Below are 21,038 nucleotides of genomic sequence, written 5' to 3' on the forward strand. Positions count from 1 at the left end.
ACCCACATATCTCTTAAGTAATTGAATTTTCATTAGTCCAGGCACCAGCCGGTAGGAGATTTTTCTCAATACATGTATTATTTGAGGAGTCATTTCCTGCATAGCTTCTAATCAATTTCCCACAGGGACAAAGATCATCATCCCATGTACCCAGAATTGCTTTATTTAATATGCTTGAGTCAATTTATCAATCTGTTTTCAATGCAGGAATTGTATTTTATTCCTCCTCAGTCCAGTAGTTGGCATAAACACTCAGTAAATATCTGTTGAATGAAGAAATGAACCAAACAAAAAAAATGTGGAATTTTTCTCATGAAAAACACCCAGAGAATTACACAACACCAATAAGACTCAATCTTTACCCACAAATGGCTTACAGTCTAGGAGGACAAACTTCCAAGCCCTTTAGCTGTTATAAAAATTTGGGGCCAACTTAGATCTAATGGTTTCTCCTGAGTGCTTATTTGCCCATGAGAAATATTCAGTTACTACTGACAATATGTCAGTTATGCCTTCACGGTCCTTACTTCAGATGAAGTCTTTACATTCTATCAAAACCTTTCACCCTAAGAGTTCTTAGTCACTGAGTTTTGTTTAATTTATAAAACTTGCTGGGCGCAGTGGCTCATGCCTGTAATCCCAGAACTCTGGGAGGCTGAGGCGGTCAGATCACCTAAGGTCAGGAGTTCAAGACCAGCCTGACCAACATGGCAAAATCGCATCTCCGCTAAAAACACAAAAATTGGCCAGGCGTGGTGGCACACACCTGTAATCCCAGCTACTTGGGAGGCTGAGGCAGGAGAATTGCTTGAACCCGGGAGGCAGAGGTTGCAGCCAGCCGAGATTGTGCCACTGCACTCCAGCCTGGGCAATAGAGCGAGACTATCTAAAGATATATAGAAAGAATTATAATAATAATTTATAAAACTTGCTCTTAGTGTCTTTTGGTAAGAGTAGCATGAAAAAAATATCTCCCTTGAATAAGTCAAACTGAGGCACAACAGTTTCAGGATGGAAATTTCTGGGTGAAGTTGGGCTGGCAGCTGAACAAGTAAATGATAGCAGCTCTCAGTCCCTCCCCTCCTGTCCTGCCAGACAGTTGTTACCTCAGGGCAGGGGGAAAGTGGCTTGGCTATTCCCGACAGATGGACAGTCGGTAGAACGGACCCTCCCACAGGCCCTCATCCCCTTGTGCAGCTGCTGGCCTCGTAGACAATCGGCTGTCTCCCCAGAAGAGGGAAAGAATTGTGCAGATGAGAAAGAGGCTCTCAGCAGGAGGGAGGCAGGCGGGCTTGACTGACACGGGAGAGGGCTGGCTTTTTGGAGGGCTCTTAGCAACGGCCCTGGTTGAACCACCTCGGCCATGAGAAAATCAAATCAATGTGCCATTCTTCCAGGCGCGAGGCAGCAGCAGCAGCAGTTCAACATGAAAGGAGGCTTCCTCCCTGCCTGCTAATTACCTGCTCTTCCCGATCTCATGGTTTCTGCCTTTGCAAAGTGCTACTGAGAAGGGGGAGGAAACGTCCACCACCCATCCCCCTTGCTGCCTGGGGGTTCAGACTTGATTGTGAGTCCGTGTTATATCATCTCGTCTCATTGATAGGCGGGATCGGGAGCGGGGTTCCAGCCCTCCTGGACCGGCCGGAGCTTTATTCTAGAGTTACTGGCGGGTAGCTGTGCTTTTCTTTCCCGTTTGTAGGTGAAACCCCATTGGCTTCATTGGCTCCTTGATTTAAACCACGCCCGGCTTTCTGCCCGCTTTGCTGCTGCTGGGCCAGGCTGCCCAGCCATATCCCAGCCCCGTCTGCAGGGAGCCGGAGGCTGCTGCTGCTATTGTGTGGATGCCGCGCGTGTCCTCTCTTCTTTCCAGAGATGGCTAACAGGGGCCCGAGCTATGGCTTAAGCCGAGAGGTGCAGGAGAAGATCGAGCAGAAGTATGATGCGGACCTGGAGAACAAGCTGGTGGACTGGATCATCCTGCAGTGCGCCGAGGACATAGAGCACCCGCCCCCCGGCAGGGCCCATTTTCAGAAATGGTTAATGGACGGGACGGTAAGGCCGGCAGCGATCTCGGTTGCTGGGGCGGTGGGCAGAGAAACCCTCCAGGACCCTTTCTTTTAACGTAAGGCTGCGGGAAGAGCTGCTGTTGCCAAGCTCTGTGTCTCACCGGGAGGGGATGAGAATGCCTTTATTTCTTCAGGGTTGGAAGATTTGGGCTCCATGCACTATTCCCTAGCTAGCTTGGTGGTTCTCCACTCACCCTAGCATCACATCTCCCTTCTGAGTTGGCAAATTCGAAGCCCTTTTGATTTTTCTAATGAGAATAGAGATAAGTATGTCCTTGTAATTTCCCCAGCCTTCCTGGTGCATCAGCTCTTCTGGGGCCATTTCTTTCCCTAGGGGATCGTGTTGGTTACACAGTAAACAAAGGAGGGAGGAGGGGGACTAGCCACCTTCACATTCTTGTGGGAGCTATGCACCCTGGAAGTGTTCAGTGTCTGTTTATTGAGTGGATAGGTTCTCATGAAACTGAAAGGAGTCCTTATTTGTTAACTGCCTTTCTGACCAAATGCTCGTGTGTGTTTGAGGATTTGAGGGCCGCAGGCTCTGTGATTCAAACAAGCCCATCCTTTCCTGCAGTCTGTGATTTACTGTTACATAACTGCTATCCAATGCTTCTGCTGGGTTGCCCAGAGCTTGGGTTATATATATATCTGGGAAAAGGGTACCACATTCACTTCTTTTACACATTGTTAAAATATATGGGATGAGTAAATTGAAACCTGCTTATTTGCCTTTTGATAGAAGAAATAATATTAGACTCTGTCATTTGAGCTCTGCCAACCTCAGGAGCCACTAAGTCATTCCTCCTTTGAAAGTCTGGAATCACGTCCTCATCACGTCACGTCATTCCCTATCTGTAAACATTCTTTCCCTCATCCAGAAAAAGGAAGGGAGGAACAGGGAGGGAATGGCGCTCCCAGGCTACAGGAATCTCTGTGGTAAGGAACAGCATTAGGAATGGGGTCATCTGGGTCTTTGGGGCTTCGTATAGGAGCCTGGCTACACAGCCCAGAGCCCATGCCTTCCTGGGGCCCATGACTTGCTCCTGCCCAAACTGGGTGAGCAGTGCCCCATGTGAGCAGGATTCACTTCTCGTTCTTGATCTGTAAATACAAAAGGAAACATTGATTCTGTCTCTCCCCTCCCCCTTCAGGTCCTGTGCAAGCTGATAAATAGTTTATACCCACCAGGACAAGAGCCCATACCCAAGATCTCAGAGTCAAAGATGGCTTTTAAGCAGATGGAGCAAATCTCCCAGTTCCTAAAAGCTGCGGAGACCTATGGTGTCAGAACCACTGACATCTTTCAGACGGTGGATCTATGGGAAGGTAAATAGTCCCCTGGCCTTTGGGATTGTTCTTTTCTTCTCTCCTTTGCCCATCTCCTTGTAAAAACTGCTCACAGTGTTCTTCCCTGTGCCGGTTGATGTGTGTAAGATGCTCTCAGCTGTTATCCTGGGGGCACTGTTTGCCTTCCCCATTGTTATGTTCTATTAAAAGGAGGTACCCTCTTCTAATGGAACACACACCCTGAGGACACAGAGGGGATCTCAGCAACTAATGTAAACAGAAGCCTCAAGCTAGAGGAAGCTAATGGTGACATACTGCCTTTTATTCCTCTTACCCCTCCCATAACAAATCACAGCTACCAGAGGAGAAGGGAGGCAGGGGGCCAGTGTGCTTCTTGCTCAACTACAGCTTATAGACAAAGCCATCTGGGGCTATTTTGTCAATCTGAGAAATAGATAGCACTCCAACCTTTTGTTAAACCATTATCTGGGAGCTTGGTGACTATGCCTTCCGGATATGCATTCTGCTCACAGTGTGACAAGTGCTTTTTTCTTTAACATTTGTGAATTGACTTGGTGAGGAAATCTTACAAAAGCATAAAAATCAAATCATGCTCCTGGACATATTTAATAATCTGCCATTACTGGGGAAAATGATGTGAATGGAGACACTGCCAGAGAATTTGGGACCTATGGTCATGGTGTCATTAACGTCCCCTTTAGCGAAAATGTGTATACCCAACCATGTGACTGTGTTCCTTCTCCACTAGGCCTGCCTAAGGCACCAAGAGATACCAACCAGTCAGAACAGGACTGTCAGATTGACTCTGCTCTCACATGCTCTTTGTCACTGGCTGTCATTAGTGGCCCAACCAACAGGATCCCCAGGGCAGTGACCCAAATGGCTCTGCTGACAGTGAGAATGGGGTAGCTTTCCCCTGATGGAGAGACATGGTATTTTAAAGGGTATTCAGATGATGGTTGAAATAGATTTCTAGCAGAGGACCATTCTACTACTCACCACACTATGATTTATAAAGAAACAATTGCCTCCTTAATCCTCGGCGTCGTGCAAAGAGCTGGCATTGCATGTTTCCCTCATAGGTGAGTGGTTAAAATCCTAAGATGCTAATAAGTTTACCTGGTGGTTTGCCATTATTTAGAAACTCAGATATTCAAAACTGCAGGCCAGGCCAGGCTATGGATCTTGCTGTTGAGCCTCCAAATTCTCATGTAATTTCACAGTTGAGATTTGATCCTTGCTTCCTAGATCAAAACTATGATGATTTTTTCTAGCTAATACAGATAGCTACATAGCTACTGCTTATTGATGTTTTCCTATGCACAAGGCATTGTAGACGTGCTTTATTGCATAATGCCAGTCAGTTCTGCTAACAATCCTACGAGGTAAATGTTTTTTAATTTCCCCATTTCAAAGATGATGAAACTGAAGCTTGCCCATGGTTACTTGTGTCCATGAGATGGCAGAGCCAGAATTCAAACCTGGGCTCTCTGACAGCAAAGAATAGAGCCTTAACTAGTCTGCCAACCCATTCTTGAGCCAGGAGGCTTAGTTTCCTTCACCTACACCGTGAGTGTGCTGTCGAATCATAATGGTGACTAGCTGATGAGGATGAAGAGGTGGTGGGGGAGGAGGTGAGGAGGAGGAAGATGATTCAGGGCTGTGTGGGACAGAAGGATAGGAGAGTCAGTGTGAATGGAAGGGACCCGGGTGAGTCCCCCCCACCCCACCAAGTGCAGGAAGTGTGTGGGAGGAGGAAGAAGCCAGGAGGTCTGTGGGAGGTGAGGATTCTGAGAGCTTTCCTGTCTTCCTGCTACTGAGGATGCTTTACTTGCCTCTCCCCCTTTTTACAAAGCACACAAAGGTAAACTTTACTCGTGACAGGTGATCACAGCAAGTGTGGAGGAGTGTAGGGAGAAATGGTCCCTGATGTACAGAGTCGGAGGAGGTATACACCACCTGCCCCAGACCTGTGTGTTAGACTCCTCTAAAGAAAGAGGAGTCTAACGGATGAGTGTGGTCGCCTGAGCCAGGGCCATGGACCAGTCAGCTCCAGGGCAATAAGACAGACACTAAGAGTCCCAGCCCTAGGGTAGAAAAATGGGGCTTTAAAGGAAATAAGGAAGGAGGTCCACTCCAAGGGCACCAGGACTGACAGGTAGCAGGAAGAACTGTAGGTAGGTCATGCAGTAGGTAGAGATGAACAGGAGAGCTGTCAGTAGGAAAGCAGGTGCTTCAGAGTTTCCAAATGGCCCCAAGAGGCCCCAGGGTCTGGTGGCTGACTCCATGGAATGGCAACTGAGGACCAAAGTCCAGGGAGATTTGTTATAGGTTGGAGGGGATATCTGATATTCCCCAGGATCACTGTCTGAAGCTTAGGCCAATGCCGGTCACCATACAATAGGGCAGGAGGTAGAAAAGTGGGTCACTTTGAGCAGAGAAGCAAGGAGAGGGAGGGGAAGGCTGACAGTACTGCAGAGCAGACTGAGCAAGTGAGGCTGAGGTCCTTTCTGCAAGAACTGGTTGTTGCTCATGTGTTTTGGCATAAGGAAGCTGAAATCAAAGGAATGCTGCGGGGCAGGGTTGGCACGTGTTATGTGTCTATGTGCATATGAGGGGTACATGTTTGTGCACACAGCTATTAGACTAGCTGTTTGCTTAGCTTAGTCCCACATTCTCCCTACTATTCTCCACCTTGACTGTGGTTTTAATGCTGTCCTCACATATCAACTTACATTAATTCTGGATTCCCTGCACCTTGGTTGTGGTGTCTGTGGCCACTGTGGCTCCAGCCCTCCTTGCCTAGGAGCTGCTTTTCCTCCTCTGCAGGTATTTCATGCCCAACAGCTCTCAGTCTCCCATCTCCCCTACTCAGTATCTTCTCCCTTGTAGGGCTCTGCTTGCCCACAGCTGCCCTCTGATTCTTCAGGCTGCCTGGATGTTGCAAACCAATAAGTCTGGAGGAGCCCAGGCTTGCCAAATGCCTTCTTGTTTAGGCTTCAATCAGTTCTATAGGCTGAGGCCCCAGATGTACCACTATCCTTAATCCCCCCAGGTGAAATACTTCAAATAGACTGCAGGGTAATTAGAAAACAAGATTCAAGCCTTTAAAATGAAACCCAAAGCTAAATGGTCCAGAAAAACAACCCAATCACAGGGACATTATAGACAAAGCTACCGAAGTCCCCCTAGAGGGGGAGCTGGGGTGACCACTTGCTTTCAGTGATGGAGAAGTAGGGTGGCTTAGAGGAATGGAAGTGGCCTGGGAAGTCTTCTCTTGGATAACAGAAGGTGAATGGCCTGCAGATTACTTTTGGATTTGCCATGGGTGCCCTGGAAAGGGCAGGGGTGGGGCCATCTCAGCTGTCTATGATTCAGAAGAAAGTACTCTGCAGGTAAGACTTCAGCATCTTTTCTGTGGACAGAAAGTAGGAAAGGAAGAAAAGGCAGAGCAAGAAAGGCAGGGGGCGAGGGGTGTGTGTAAGAGAGAGAGAGAACATATTAGAGCGAGTGAGTGTGCTGGTCTAGTTTCAGGACAGAAAGACTGTAATACAAGTTTATCCTGGAAGGTGTTACAGGAAGAGTACAGGCTCCTGAGTCAGAAATTAGACTGCCTGGCCAAGTCTGTGCTCTACCACTTATCAATTAACTTCTCTAAGCCTCGATTTTCTTAGCTGTAAAGTGGGGATAATCGTATCTATTTCACAGGGTTGATATGGAAAGTAAACGAGACAGTTCATTAGAAGTGCTTTGTCTATAATGTCCCTGTGATTGGGTTGTTTTTCTGGACCATTTAGCTTTGGGTTTCATTTTAAAGGCTTGAATCTTGTTTTCTAATTACCCTGCAGTCTATTTGAAGTATTTCACCTGGGGGGATTAAGGATAGTGGTACATCTGGGGCCTCAGCCTATAGAACTGATTGAAGCCTAAACAAGAAGGCATTTGGCAAGCCTGGGCTCCTCCAGACTTATTGGTTTGCAACATCCAGGCAGCCTGAAGAATCAGAGGGCAGCTGTGGGCAAGCAGAGCCCTACAAGGGAGAAGACGATACTAGAGGATAATAAAAGTTGGTAATGTAGAAATTATGATTGTCATTGGCTTGTCTTTTCTAAGATTAACAGAAAATAAGGGAGGGAAGAGTAAGTCTGGAAAGACACTCATTCTGTCTTACAACAAATGGACTTAGTGGCCACATAGAGGAACTGGTGGGGGGATGGGGTGGTGGTGGGGGGGGGGGTGGGTTGCCTGGCTGACCTTTGCCCTCTCTGACAGCTGTGGAGCCTTTACCTCATCAGCTATTCTCTAATACAAATGACCAGGCTTTAGGAGTCACTTTATTGACATTTTTTTCCACTTTGTGGTCATTACCCTCTTGAGGTCTTTCCCCATAATTTATTGCTTTACCAATTCCAGACACAGAAGACCCCGCTACACTGGAAAGAGCATGAGTTTTGGAGTCAGGTAGATGGGTTGAAATCTCTTTTGCTACATACTGTGTGACCTTGTTTAAGTTGCTTAGTTTCTCAGAGCCTCGGTTCCCTTCTTGGTAAACAGTTCTAATGCCTCTCTTTTGTAGAATTTTTGTAAGGATTAACTATGTAAAGAAGCTAGCACAGTGCCTGGCTACTAGACACCTAATAAATGTTGGCTTTTACCCCCACACTATTAGTCATTCAGCAACTGATCTTTTTGGTTCATTTGTATAACCACTTGATGTGCATTAAATGTATAAAATTCTAGAATGTCAGAGCAGGCAAGACTCACAGATCTATCAGTCTCATAGCTCTTCTTAGTAATTCTACTGGTAAGGATCCTGGACACATGGCGATGTCATGCCTGTTCCCCTTTCTTGATGACTGGCAGTTAGGGAGGTGTGGTTTACATTGGAAGGGCCTGGAGGTTCAAATATATTCTCTGGGAAGGCGTCACTTTATGTGTCATTCCTCAACAGCAAGAGTGAAGAGATATTTCACACAGCACGAGAGATCTCTTGGGATATTGTAAGTAAAGTACCTGTAATGACTTGAGACATCACAAGTGTCTGCTGCTTGAAGCCTCATTTTCTTTTTTTTTTTTTTTTGAGATGGAGTCTCACTCTGTCGCCCAGGCTGGAGTGCAGTGGCCTGATCTCGGCTCACTGCAAGCTCCGCCTCCCGGGTTCACGGCATTCTCCTGCCTCAGCCTCCCGAGTAGCTGGGACTTACAGGTACCTGCCACCATGCCCAGCTAATTTTTATTTTTATTTTTTAGTAGAGAAGGGGTTTCACCGTGTTAGCCAGGATGGTCTCCATCTCCTGACCTCGTGATCCACCCACCTCGGCCTCCCAAAGTGCTGGGATTGCAGGTGTGAGCCACCACACCCGGCCTCGAAGCCTCATTTTCTATCAGAGCAGCCATCACTGCAATTATTTCAAGTGGCTGCTGACAATTGTATTGGATGGGTCTTTCCTTTAGCAATGGCTCTCTAATGCCAGCATGCATTGGAATCCCTAGGTAGGCTTGTTAAAGCACAGACTGCTAAGCCCCAACAGCAGAGTTTCTGAGGTAATAGGTCTGAGGTGAGGCCAAGAATTTGTATTTCTTACCAATTCACAGACCATACTGATTCTGCTGGTCTGGGAACCCCACTTTAAGAGCCACCACCCAGAGCAATGGGAGTCAGGGAGGCAAGCAACAAACATTTACAAAATCCACAGAACAAACCCAACCTCACCCCCGATATTTCTCCCTTGACTGTTGCAATATTTTGGTTTACCTTCAGGGGAGAATTGGAAGCTAGGCCCAAGTTATTATTCAGGGAAATAAGACATGGTTTCATACACTACTGCTTACTTTCTCTGTAATTCCAAGAAAGATGGAAAAAGCCAGTATTCTAAGAGTTACAAGGCTGAGTCAAGACTGCTATATAATAGAAGTATAATAGCTCTGAGACAAAGAACTTTGACTGCAAGACTGATTTTTTTGTATTAAAAGTAGAAATAGAAAGTAGAGACTGTCCCATCCAAGTTGACACACCCAGATGACTTCTCTTTTACCTTTTTTCTTTGCCTTTATCCTCTTCATTTACTTTTTATTTTCATAGTCATACATAAGATACCTTGGAAGTAATAAAGAATTTAAGTGAACAAAATCCTTGTTAAAGAATCTTTATACCATTAAGAATTCCTGGGTTGGGGCCTTACAATGCAGAACCTCCAGTCCTACTCCCCAGGAGTTATAACTTAGTAATATGGGGTGCAGGATCACACTTTGGATAACATTACTTTGTGACAGTGTAGGAAACAGGGAGCTCTGTATTGTCAAGTAAAGCTGTCAGTTGCTAGGTGAGACTCTTGCTGAAAACGCTTGCCAGGTGAGACAGAGAAAGCTACCATACCATCAGCTCCTTTTTTGTTTAAGACTAATATTTTCAAGGAGTTTTAGGGTCACAGCAAAATTGAGAGGAAGGTACAGATATTTTCCATATGCCCTCTCTCCCCACAAATGCACAACCTTCCCCCATTATCGACGTCCCCTACGAAAGAAGCACATATTGCAAGTGATCAGCCTACATTGGCACGTCATTATCATCCAAAATACATAGTTTACATTAGGTTCACTCTTGCTGTTACACATTCTATGCATTTGGGCAAATGTATAATGTCGCATATTCATCACTGCGGTATCATATCAAGTACTGCCCTAAAAAGCTTCTGTGCTTTGCTTTTTCATCCCTCCCACCCTCGACCCTGGCAACCACTGATCTTTCTACTGTCTCTACAGTTTTGCCTTTTCTAGTATGCCATAAAGTAGGAATCATACAGTATGTATGCTTTTCAGATTCCACCAGCTCTTAGATAACCAGACTCTATCTCATTTTTGCTATCCCTCCATCCAGAAAATTCCCAACACTTAGTTGATCCTTCTTTGAGGAACGTTTTTCTTTTCTTGGAAGAATGGCCTGGAGCAGTGGCATTCAAGCTCACTTGAGGAGCCCCAGCAATCTACCAAAGCATCCAGGGTGGCTGTCAGGGAGCAAAGCCATTCCAAGCTGCAGGGCTCTGGGCTGACTTCCAACTTGGAACAGAGCTTTTCTAATTATCGCTTTTACTTTTGACTTTGTGGAGGATATCTCTGAAGAAAGGAGTTATTGCTTAACAAATATTACTTAGTACTTACCGCATGGCAGACATGGGGATGTTTTTAAACATTGAAAACCAAAGCTTTAGAGTAGTATGTGCCTGTCCATCTGGCTGCCTCACAATCATCCCAGGAGACTGCCCCAGAATCTGAATATTTAAGATTCTCAGGTAATCCTGAAGATCAGTTTAGCTTGCAAATCACCAGGCAACACCTATAACTCTCAAACTTGCCTGAAGATATGAATCACTCAGGCAGCTTATTAAAAATATGGACTCCCAGAACTTACCAAATCATTCTCTCAAGAGAATGACCTCAAAATGCATATTTTAAAAGAGATGATCCCCCCACCAAACTTCCATAAATAATCCAAGAAGCTTGGGAAAGCAGGCTGTGTATGGCCATTTTTTATACTTGCACAATTTTGAAGGCTTTGTCGTTAGGCAGATACGACACTTGGTTGTGATACGACTAGTTTCGCTTTTCTTGTTTATAAATTTATTTCATTTATCTTATTGTTATTTAGAGACAGGGGTTCCCTCTGTTGCCCAGGCTGGAGTGCAGTGGTGTAATCATAGGTCACTGCAGCCTGAAACTCCTGGGCTCAAGCAGTCTTCCTGCCTCAGCCTCCCAAAGTGTTGAAATTACTGGTGTGAGACACTGTGCCCAGCCTTTTGTTGTTTGATAGTTGGTGCACATCACAGAGCTTCCTTAACCGCAGTGCTTTTTTATGCAACTTAAATTTTTGACCGCCAGTTGCAGAAATCAGCTTCTACAAGTGGCCCTGACTCCTGTGTGCCACTCTCATCCAGTGGTACTTGATCTGGGCTTCTGAACTGGCAAAGCAAGACAGGGAAGGCTGGAAAAAGGCCCTCTTCCCATCTTGTCAGTCCAAGAGTGCTGGAATTAGGAAACATAAGAAGAATAACATAACAAGAAAATGAGCTAGATGTGAACTGGTTCCAGAAGGCAGATTTCTGGTCATAATGTTATTTAGAATTTTGGCAATCATTAACTTAGTGTACTAGTCCATTTTTGTTGCTTTTGAGACTGGGTAATTCATAAAGAGGTTTTATTTTAGCTCACGGTTCTGCAGACTGTACAGGAAGTGTGGTGCCGGCACCTGCTTCTGGCAAGGGCCTCAAGAAGCTTACAATCATGGTGGAAGGCGAAGGGGAGCCAGTATGTCACATGGTGAGAGAGGGAGCAAGAGACAGAAGGTAAAGGTGCCAGGCTCTTAAACAGCCAGATCTTGTGTGAACTCATACATAAGAAGTCACTCATTACCATGAGGTCAACACCAAACCATCCATGAGGGATCTGCCCTCATGACCCAGACACCGCCTACTCAGCCCACCTCCCACATTGGAGGTCACGTTTCAACATGAGATTTGGAGAGTACAAAACATCCAAATGATATCACTTGGCCAGAACATCCGTAGTGAGGCCCTAACTGCTTTTCTTTGTTTCAGTCTTGTTTGAATGAAGACATGGAGAAACCTAGACAAAAACACTCAAAGATTTATGGGCACTGGGGTTGGTGCCCTTGATTCTATAGGGCCTGAAATCTGTGCTCCACTTTTATTCCCCTCAGTGTCCCCTCTGGCCTGGCACAAAACAGCCATCATGACCCTTTCAGATCATCCCTGATCGCTGGTTCCTACTGAGGAATGTGCTCCTCATCTAGCCTGCAATGAGGTGCCATGGGAGATGGCAGAGTGGCATGGTGGATTGTTCGAGGGCTTTGCATTCAGACAGGTCTGATCTAGAGCTAGGCTCTGTTAACTGATTGGGTGACTCTGGGCATGTTAATTAACCTCTCTGAATTAGTTTTCTCATCCACACATGAGGAGGAATAATCCCAATTCCATGAGGTTGAGATGACATATACAGTGTCTACCCTATAATTTATATCAAATATCTTGCTTTGGAAAGTTTCTTAAGGAAAAAATTCCAGTTTCTTTCTGTCAAATAATGCCTGCTTCCTTAGTGGCTTCTTTCTCAAGTGTAATCACTTCCTTTTCCACTCTCCTGGGATGAGGGTGGGGTTGTGTTGATAGTTCTAGGCTCCTGGATATCTTATCCTAGCCTGCAACTTAGTTCCCTTTATCCTTTCTGGGTTCATGTAGTAGTCTATATAAGAAGCATTATATATAACACTTATATATAAGTGTTAGTTCTTATAAGTTCTTATATGTAGTCTTATATATAAGAAGTGTTATATAGACTACTACATGAACCCAGAAAGGACAAAGGGAACTAAGTTGGGAACTAAATGTTGGGAATTTTCTAGATGCAGGGATACCAGGGATGAACTAGCTACTTTGAAGGAGTCTAGTTCTATAGTTTAATAAAACTTTGCTTCTTCACCCATTGCTCCAGGGTAGTATCTGTGGGTGATCTGCTGGATGTCAGGCCCCACATTTTCACAGATCCTGGACATATCAGAACAGCTCTTTCCAACCACCAGAAACAAGTATCCAGGGTGCTCTTTGTAAAGAGTAGAGATGAGTGATATACCCTAACCTAAGCCTTCCTTTGCTCAATTATTTCTCTAGGTTCCCTTTAATAGTTCACTGCTTAAGAGCAAGTCCTCTCCCTATCTCTTCACAGAATGAACCTTCAAAATATCATTACTACATTTATATTTTTGAAAAAGTGTCCCATTATATGGTGACAATTAAGAAATGCTTTCACCTGTGGAAGAGTCATTCTAACAACAATTTCTGTGTTTCTTCTTAGTTCTGAATATTCCTTATGCCTTCTCCCTTCTGTCTGCTTCTGAAATACTTCATTCTCCACCACCCCAGTTATTCCTTGAGTCTGGGGGACTATCCATTGACAGCATTTTATCCTTGTGTTCACTAACCAGTCTCACAGGGCCTCAGGATTCAGGCAATCACCCTGTGGTTAATACGGGAGGTGGGGGCGGAGGGGAGAGAGGATCAGCTTTCTCTCTCTCCTCTTCGAATAAATGAAGATCCTGAGCTGGACTTCCTCTGAAGGCCTTAATTGTTTATTTTATTACAGTTCATACTCCATTCTCACTTTCCATCTGCCTTTCCCCTGTAATTCTGTATTCCCCAGAGACTGAGCTGCAGCAGCTGGGCCAAAAAACTGCAGATGGTTCACCAGGTCTAAAGAGAGCCTTAATATTTGCCCTTAACTTTCACAGTTCCCCACCAGGTTAGACGCTGCCTTCCCTTTTAACCCTATGGTTTTTAGCTTTTGTATTCCACACTGGTGCCTTGCATGGACTTTTGATCTGATTCTAAATTGCAGGCCACCCCCTCAGTAGCATCTTCTCAGTTTAGGACATGTCAGTCAACTGGAAGTGAAGAAAGGAGAAAGGATGGGAGGAAAGGCTGAGTTGTAAGGCCCAGTTGCTTTCTCCACGGGTTAATGGTCACTGGGCTGCTTAGGTAATGGGGCTCCCCATCCCACTGTGCAGGGGCCACACCGCACATCCCTCTCCCTTGCTCTCCTCTCTGTCACACACAAGCCAGTTGTTTATTGTCTCCATTTAGCTCTTTTCAAGCGGCACAAAATAAAGGCCCTATCACTTGTGTCACATTGAGTGCTTTCTGTGTTGATTTGCTGTTCTTCATCTGCCAGGCCTCTGGCCCAAAGAGCAAAGTGAATACTCAATTTGATGCACATGGATGATTTTATTTATACAGCAACTATGAATGGATTAGAAACTCGGTATCTCTGGTAGGTACCATATAGAGAATAATTAACCAGGTTACTTTTTGTTCCTTTCTGAGAAGTTTGGGTATGGATGTCTTAGGGCCACTTTGGGAGGTGTTTGATAGCACTGCTCCCTTGAATATGGTCAACTATAGCCTTCTATCAGAACTTCCCTCCTGGGTGTCCAGCCATATCCTTCCAGCATTCCTTGGCTCTGACACGTGCTTGGGTTTAATCTCTTTGTTGGCCTCCAGGGAAGGACATGGCAGCTGTGCAGAGGACCCTGATGGCTTTAGGCAGCGTTGCAGTCACCAAGGATGATGGCTGCTATCGGGGAGAGCCATCCTGGTTTCACAGGTAAAAGTCTCTTCCTTGCCCCCTGGACCACAAGGCGATTTTAACCAGAGGGAGGGTCTGAAGCCTTGGAACTCTACAGAGGCTTTATGTGCAAAGCCGCCGCACCAAGCACTGCTGTATCCACAACTGAGTTCCCCAAAGCAATGAAAGTCTGATGCTTCCGTACAGTCCAGTAACCTATCCAGAGCAGAAATGGTTAGGCCTTTTCTACCAGATACCTGCATCCTCCAGCTCCACCCAGGTTCTGTTTCTCCTGAGGCTCAGCAGGACTGGATGGCCTTTCTTGAAGGTGGCTTCATGTCTGAATTTGGCTTTATTATGACTTAAGCCAGCTCTGAGCTTTCTTGCCTGCCTGCCTGCCCGCCCGCTCACCTTCCTTCCTTCCTTCCTTCCTTCCTTCCTTCCTTCCTTCCTTCCTTCCTTCCTTCCTTCCTTCCCTCCCTCCCTCCTTCCCTTCTTCCTTTTTTGTTTGTGTACTTAATAAAGGGCAAATATGTCCTGTTTGTCTGGAACAGTCATGGTTAATATCTATGTTGTCCCAGTATATTTATTAATAGAACTCTCTTTCACTCTCAACAGCATCCTAGTCTGGATGACAAATTATATGGTTATCTCTCAGTAAAGGGCCTTTTTTTAAAATGATTTTTTTTTTTTTTTTTTTTTTTGCAGGGGGTAGGGTAGGCAGGAAGCTTAAACTGGGTAACTTAGTTGTAGAAGAGTGCCCTGTGGCAAATAATTGATTATTCATTTCCATGATCCCCTTTTCTTCTCCTTGACAGTTATTAAAAAAAAAAAAAAAAAGGTTACCAGCTTATGTCATTTTAAAGAACGCTTGCCCTGAAAACTTCTAAGATATTGGCCATTTGAAACCCTGGTTTTAGTGTCTGTATTATTAGTGAACTACCATGTTCCATGTGGCTACACAACCACAATTATGTACTATCTGGCTCTTTACCAAAGTTTGCAGACCTCTAATCTAGAGTGCGACATTTCCCCTCATTAACTCTTAGGTCCCTTGGCTCTAAAATGGTATATTCATCTTGGCCCTATACAGGGAAAGGGGGAATGGGAGTAATGATGTGCTTTGTAAGAAGAACCGATTTTAATTTTCACAAAGGCTTGAGGTAGCTGTGAGAGAAAGAAGCCTGCTTCTTCTTAGAAGTCTGAGATGGCCTAAAGTGGTGGAGGAAGAAGGGAGAGTGGGGAGAAAGAGAAACAAGAAAAGCTGAGAGTGAATTCCCCAGAGAGGTAGCCACTGATTCTGCCCTCCTCTTTGCTGGAATTCTGGAAAACACCTGGGCTTCTGAAAGATAGGGAGCTCATGCATCATGGTAGGGTCGCAGCTCAGGCTAGGGCCAGAGATAGCTCAGAGTAGGGCCCCGGCTCAGGGTAGGTCCACAGTGCAGGGTAGGGCCATTGCTCAGGGTAGGGCCATAGATAGCTCAGAGTAGGGCCATAGCTCATAACCACGGCTCAGGGTAGGACCTGCTGATATATTTGGGGACCCCCAGCAGAGCCTGTCTGATTGCGTATCTTGAAAAGGATTGGAAAACTGTCATAATGACATTATTCCCTCTCACTTTCCTTGTCCAGGAAAGCCCAGCAGAATCGGAGAGGCTTTTCCGAGGAGCAGCTTCGCCAGGGACAGAACGTAATAGGCCTGCAGATGGGCAGCAACAAGGGAGCCTCCCAGGCGGGCATGACAGGGTACGGGATGCCCAGGCAGATCATGTAGGACGCCGCATCCTGCCCCTGGTAGAGAGGACGAATGTTCCACACCATGGTCTCTACGAAAAAGAAATAGTTAGTCACCTTCTGACCTTCTCCTCTTTCTCAAAGCCTTCTGTCCCTGGTTTTTGCAAGTGCTGCATTTCCGCCGAGAATCCGCGTTGCCTACTGCTGCCACCTCCTGTTCATTTAGAACTATGCAAAGACTCCGCTTCCTTTCTCCTGAGCTCCTCGGGCCCCAGAGTCTCTGTTTGATTATTTATTTATTTATTTATTTGCCAAAAATTCTCCTCTTCAACTTATAGAATGCACCTAATAAAGTAATTAGTCTTGTGTCTTACAGTGTAAAGTTCATTCTTTCTCTTAGGGACTCCACAGTCTGGACTGGTTTCTCTTCCATTCAAAGGCCAGAAAGATGGAATTAAGCTTAAGCTGCAGCTGAGCAACATAGGTGAGCTATGAGGACGCTCTTGCAAGATTATAGTGTTTATCTTGGCAATTGGAGTAGAAAGTTTAGGAGTCATTTCGCCCATTCTGAGAGCCTAGAGCCATGAGTTCAAGAACAAAGTCTTTGACCACAACAAGTTTTTGAGCATGTGCTTTGTGCTTATTGTGCTAGACCTGCAGAGGACACAGGAAAGACTGAGACAAAGCCCCGGTTCTTGAGAAGCTCTTGTATAGGTGCCCAGAAAGTATCTGTTGAATGGATGGAAGGAAGAATGGATGGATGGATGGTTTTATTGAATGGATGGGTGGGTAGATGACTGAATGAATGAGCAGTTTTCACTTCTCTAGCATTCATCTTCCTCTTACAGACCAGACCCTAGGTCCCATGCTGACATTTATACAGTTTTTTTTCATCATCCAGGAGTTATAGACAACGTAGTTTGCTCTCCTAAAGTCATTTAAAGGGTCTCAACCCTGAAAACCCTAGGATATTGCCGGGTATTGAGATTTGCCTAAGATGAATAGGTTTTTGAGATTTTTTTCCCCGTGGATAGAAAACATTAAAAGGTCAAAAAAGCCTGGGGATTATCAGTTCATCTTATTCTTTCTTACCAGTAGAAACAAGAAAAAAAACATGATACATCTAGTAAGAAAAGAAATAAGGTATTTTATCCATCTAATGGATAACAAGAAAAAGATAAAATAGCTGAAAGTATAGACATTGCCACACTCTAAATGTTTGGATGGTAGTTTTTTGGACTGTGTTCTCTCTTTGTTCTCTGCAGTTCTAGGTTTACCCAGAGGTTCCTATGGGATCCCTGTGGGGGCAGGGCTGCTGAGGAGGCAGAACCCTGGGCCTCCATTCCTGCTTCAACCACAGCAGCTCTGATATATCTATATTACATATTAGGGTTCAGTATAACATTTTTAAAAAGACCTTTAATGTAAAAGAAAAAAGGAAAAACCATTATGCTAAAGAAAATTGGCCTGTGGGTCACCTAAACAGTTTACTGTATCTGCTGGAAGTTCTAGTGACCCTTTGACAGCTACTGGTGAACTGCCTATTCCCGGAAAGATGTCTCCCAGCCACGGCAGCTGAATTATTTCCTAAAACCTTACCTTAGAGTTGCCATAAAAGTAAGAGAGGGAGGCCGATGGATCCCAAAAAGTGAAATAAAACTGGGAGGAAAGTCCTGGAGAAACAGAAGGTGTCTAGGTCCCTGTTTGGGATTGGGGGTAGGGGCCCTAGGGAAATAGCCTCCATCAGGAAGGGGATGGATTGGGAGAGAACTTTCAGGATGTGCCCTGTTCTGGCTCCCACATTGCCCTAGCTGTACCAGTGACACAGAGAGGTGAGAAAACAGCAAAATCAGTTCAGAGCCAGCAGGAATCAGCTTGCTAAGTTCAGGGCTGTGCTGGAGCCCAGCTGGAGTGAGGAGCAGGTAAAAAGAGCACAGGTAGACTTGCCAGCACCTGGATATTTCTCCTCCCAACACGATGCAACCCACGCCCCCCCATGGAGACTCCCAACCCTTCAGTCGTATCTAATAATTGTAACCTAGAGACGAGGCTCTTGAAAAAATTTGAGGCCCTAGAGCAGAGGTTTACCCTGAGTGGTGGCGATTAGGGTAGAGAATGATAATCCAGTGTGTAGTTCCAAAGAATATCTGTCTCGATATATTTTCCCGAAAGTCACCAGAAGTGATCCAAGCTAAAGCCTGAGATTTTTTTTCCCGCTTTTCCCACTTTGCATTTGCAGTCAAGTAGTAGGATCTTGTTTTTTATTTGCAGGCATTCTGCCATTTTAGTTACAATTCGCAGAAAGCTTTAATGGCGTACTAGAGTGCAGCACTACTGTAGATAATAAAGTTAATTGGCACGGCCTCACATTAGCAAAACTGCTAATTTAATCAGTCATTGAAATTGAAACAATTCTGTTGACTATGAATCTTTCACTGCTATGGTAACTGTAAAACACAAAGATAAAATTTTAAATTGTAGTAGCATTATTGGCAGAAATGAGCACATCATTCTTGTGAGTGCTTTTAAAGCCTGTTTCCCTTGGACATTTTAGAAGTGAAATTTCCACATTTAAACTGGCCAAGGTCAGCTTCTTGAATAATGTAGACTCCAGGCCATCTTTTGCATGGGCCTGGTAATGCCTTCACACTGTGCACATGATAAACAAGCTTAAGGTCACTACACCTCCTAAGATCAGCGTCTCTGCTCCCAAGCATTGTTTGAGAACCATTTCAAATGGTAGGTGCCAATTCTTGATAGTTTGTTTATGCATTTCAGCTACAGGAAATAATGTAATAGCTTGATTGGATCCAAAGTATAGTCAAGTCCATTTTTTTAAAAGAGCAATCTTTCTTCTTTCTCAAATTATAGACCCAATTAGCATGCTATGTACTTTTTTCTAATTGCAAGCAGTGGTGACTGAGTGAGAGTAAACTCTGAATAGTCATTATGTAAACCCTGTGTTAGTAATACACCTACTGTGCTATTAAAACCACTGGCTAGGGGGCCAAATGAGAAGGATTCTTCTGGGCCTCTGGTACTCAATTTTTCTCCGTGTGATGATAACATGCTGAAAATTGTAGAAATAAAAATTTTCTTTTTTTTTTCACTCCTCTCAGCTCATACCTAGAAATGGGAATTTTCATGTCAAAACAGTTGTTTGCCAACATGTGCACCCAGCAAACAAAAGAAAGATAATTGTGTATTTTTAAACATTAATCCTTTCTTCAATATATTAAGTCAAAGTTGCTTTGTATTGCAGCAAGCAGTTGTGACATAATCCATAATAGATGAGTCTCTGAGGCAAAGCTCCTTGGAAAACACAGGGTGATTCTTAGATGTTGGTTTGTACCTGCTTTATTATTTTGCTGCTGCTTTATTAATAACACAGATCTTACTTAATGTTTATCATGCTTAATTTATTGACTGTCACTGTATCTTCAAGGTATTTGTACAATGGGCCAGCAAGATAATTATTCCCTTTTATCAAATTTCAAAATAGATTTTTCCCTTGATAAAACATTGTAAAATATTCAACAATTTGGGGAATGTAAAGACCCTCTCTAATTCCATCCTCCAGGATAACCACAACCCACAATTTAGTGCATCTCATCCTAGCAAATTAAAATGCATATGTAATCTGCATAACATATTGAGAATATCTTCATTTCTACAGTCCTTTGGTAATAAACCAGTTTCTCACAGCTACAACCTATCAGATACAAGGGGAGGGTAGATACCTTCTCAGGAAGTAGGAAAGTCTGACTCAATGGGGTGTCCCAACAAGACCAAATGAGGAAGCTGGTCCTTTCTACATGGAAAGTTCTACATGGAAATGACTGCATAATTTTTCCTTGAAAATCTTTTGAATGGATGTATCATTTTCATTTAATTAAACCTTTATTGTTGGATTTTAAAATGTTCTCAAATTTCATCATTAAAATTAATTCTATAAGAAACATCCTTATAGCTATATCTTTGTAATAATTACCTTAGGATAATTTCCTAGTGATAAGTATCCATTTTTGATTAATATTGTCAAACTACCATCCATACTACCAGTTTAGAGGCTCACCTGCTAAGTATATGTGGCCATTTCCATACACTCTCATCAGCATTATCACTTTTTAAAAAATTGTGAATATTTTGAAAGACACCATCTGCATGCTAGGATGTTTAGTGGAATTTGGTGTTTTTCCTAGGCAGCTGCAAAGAAATTTTATGGTGGCTGGATACCTTGCCACAAATCCCAGTGTTTTTCATTTCTGCCACAGAGCACATTGGATCTGTGAGCAATTCATGCTTGTTTTATTATTTAATATTTATTTATTTGAGACAGCGTTTCGCTCTTGTTGCCCAGGCTGGAGTGCAATGGTGTGATCTCGGCTCACTGTGACCTCCGCCTCCCAGATTCAAGCGATTCTCCTGCCTCAGCCTCCCAAGCTGGAATTACAGGCATGTGCCACCACACCCTGCTAATTTTCTATTTTTTGGTAGAGATGGGTTTCTCCATGTTGGTCCAGCTGGTCTCAAATTCCCAACCTCAGGTGATCCGCCTGCCTCGGCCTCCACGAGTGCTGGGATTACAGGCATAAGCCACCATGCCCAGCCTTATGCTTGTTAATGACTGTATGAAGTAAAATTGTATGAAGTAAATAGGATTGCTAAAAACAGAAGGGTTGGCTGGTAAAAATTACTGAAAAATATGATACCAGAACAGAAATTACTGTTTCCAGAATTCAATTTGAATGTCTTAGACAAGAAAGCATTGTGAAATGTAGTTAATTGATTTACTACTCAGTG

General features: G+C 44.3%; 1 protein-coding gene across 1 annotated transcript; it reads left to right on the forward strand.

Annotated features, from left to right (window-relative positions):
- Positions 1-1,370: 1,370 nt before the first annotated feature.
- Positions 1,371-16,605, forward strand: TAGLN3 (transgelin 3). Its single transcript, XM_055259799.2, has 5 exons — positions 1,371-1,567; positions 1,700-2,052; positions 3,218-3,392; positions 14,438-14,540; positions 16,134-16,605. The coding sequence occupies exons 2-5, from the start codon at positions 1,873-1,875 to the stop codon at positions 16,273-16,275; spliced, it is 600 nt and encodes a 199-aa protein (XP_055115774.1). The 5' UTR covers positions 1,371-1,567; positions 1,700-1,872; the 3' UTR covers positions 16,276-16,605.
- The last annotated feature ends 4,433 nt before the right edge of the window (positions 16,606-21,038 follow it).

This window comes from Symphalangus syndactylus, chromosome 21, assembly GCF_028878055.3.
Source record: "Symphalangus syndactylus isolate Jambi chromosome 21, NHGRI_mSymSyn1-v2.1_pri, whole genome shotgun sequence".
NCBI classification, from domain to species: Eukaryota; Metazoa; Chordata; class Mammalia; order Primates; family Hylobatidae; genus Symphalangus; species Symphalangus syndactylus.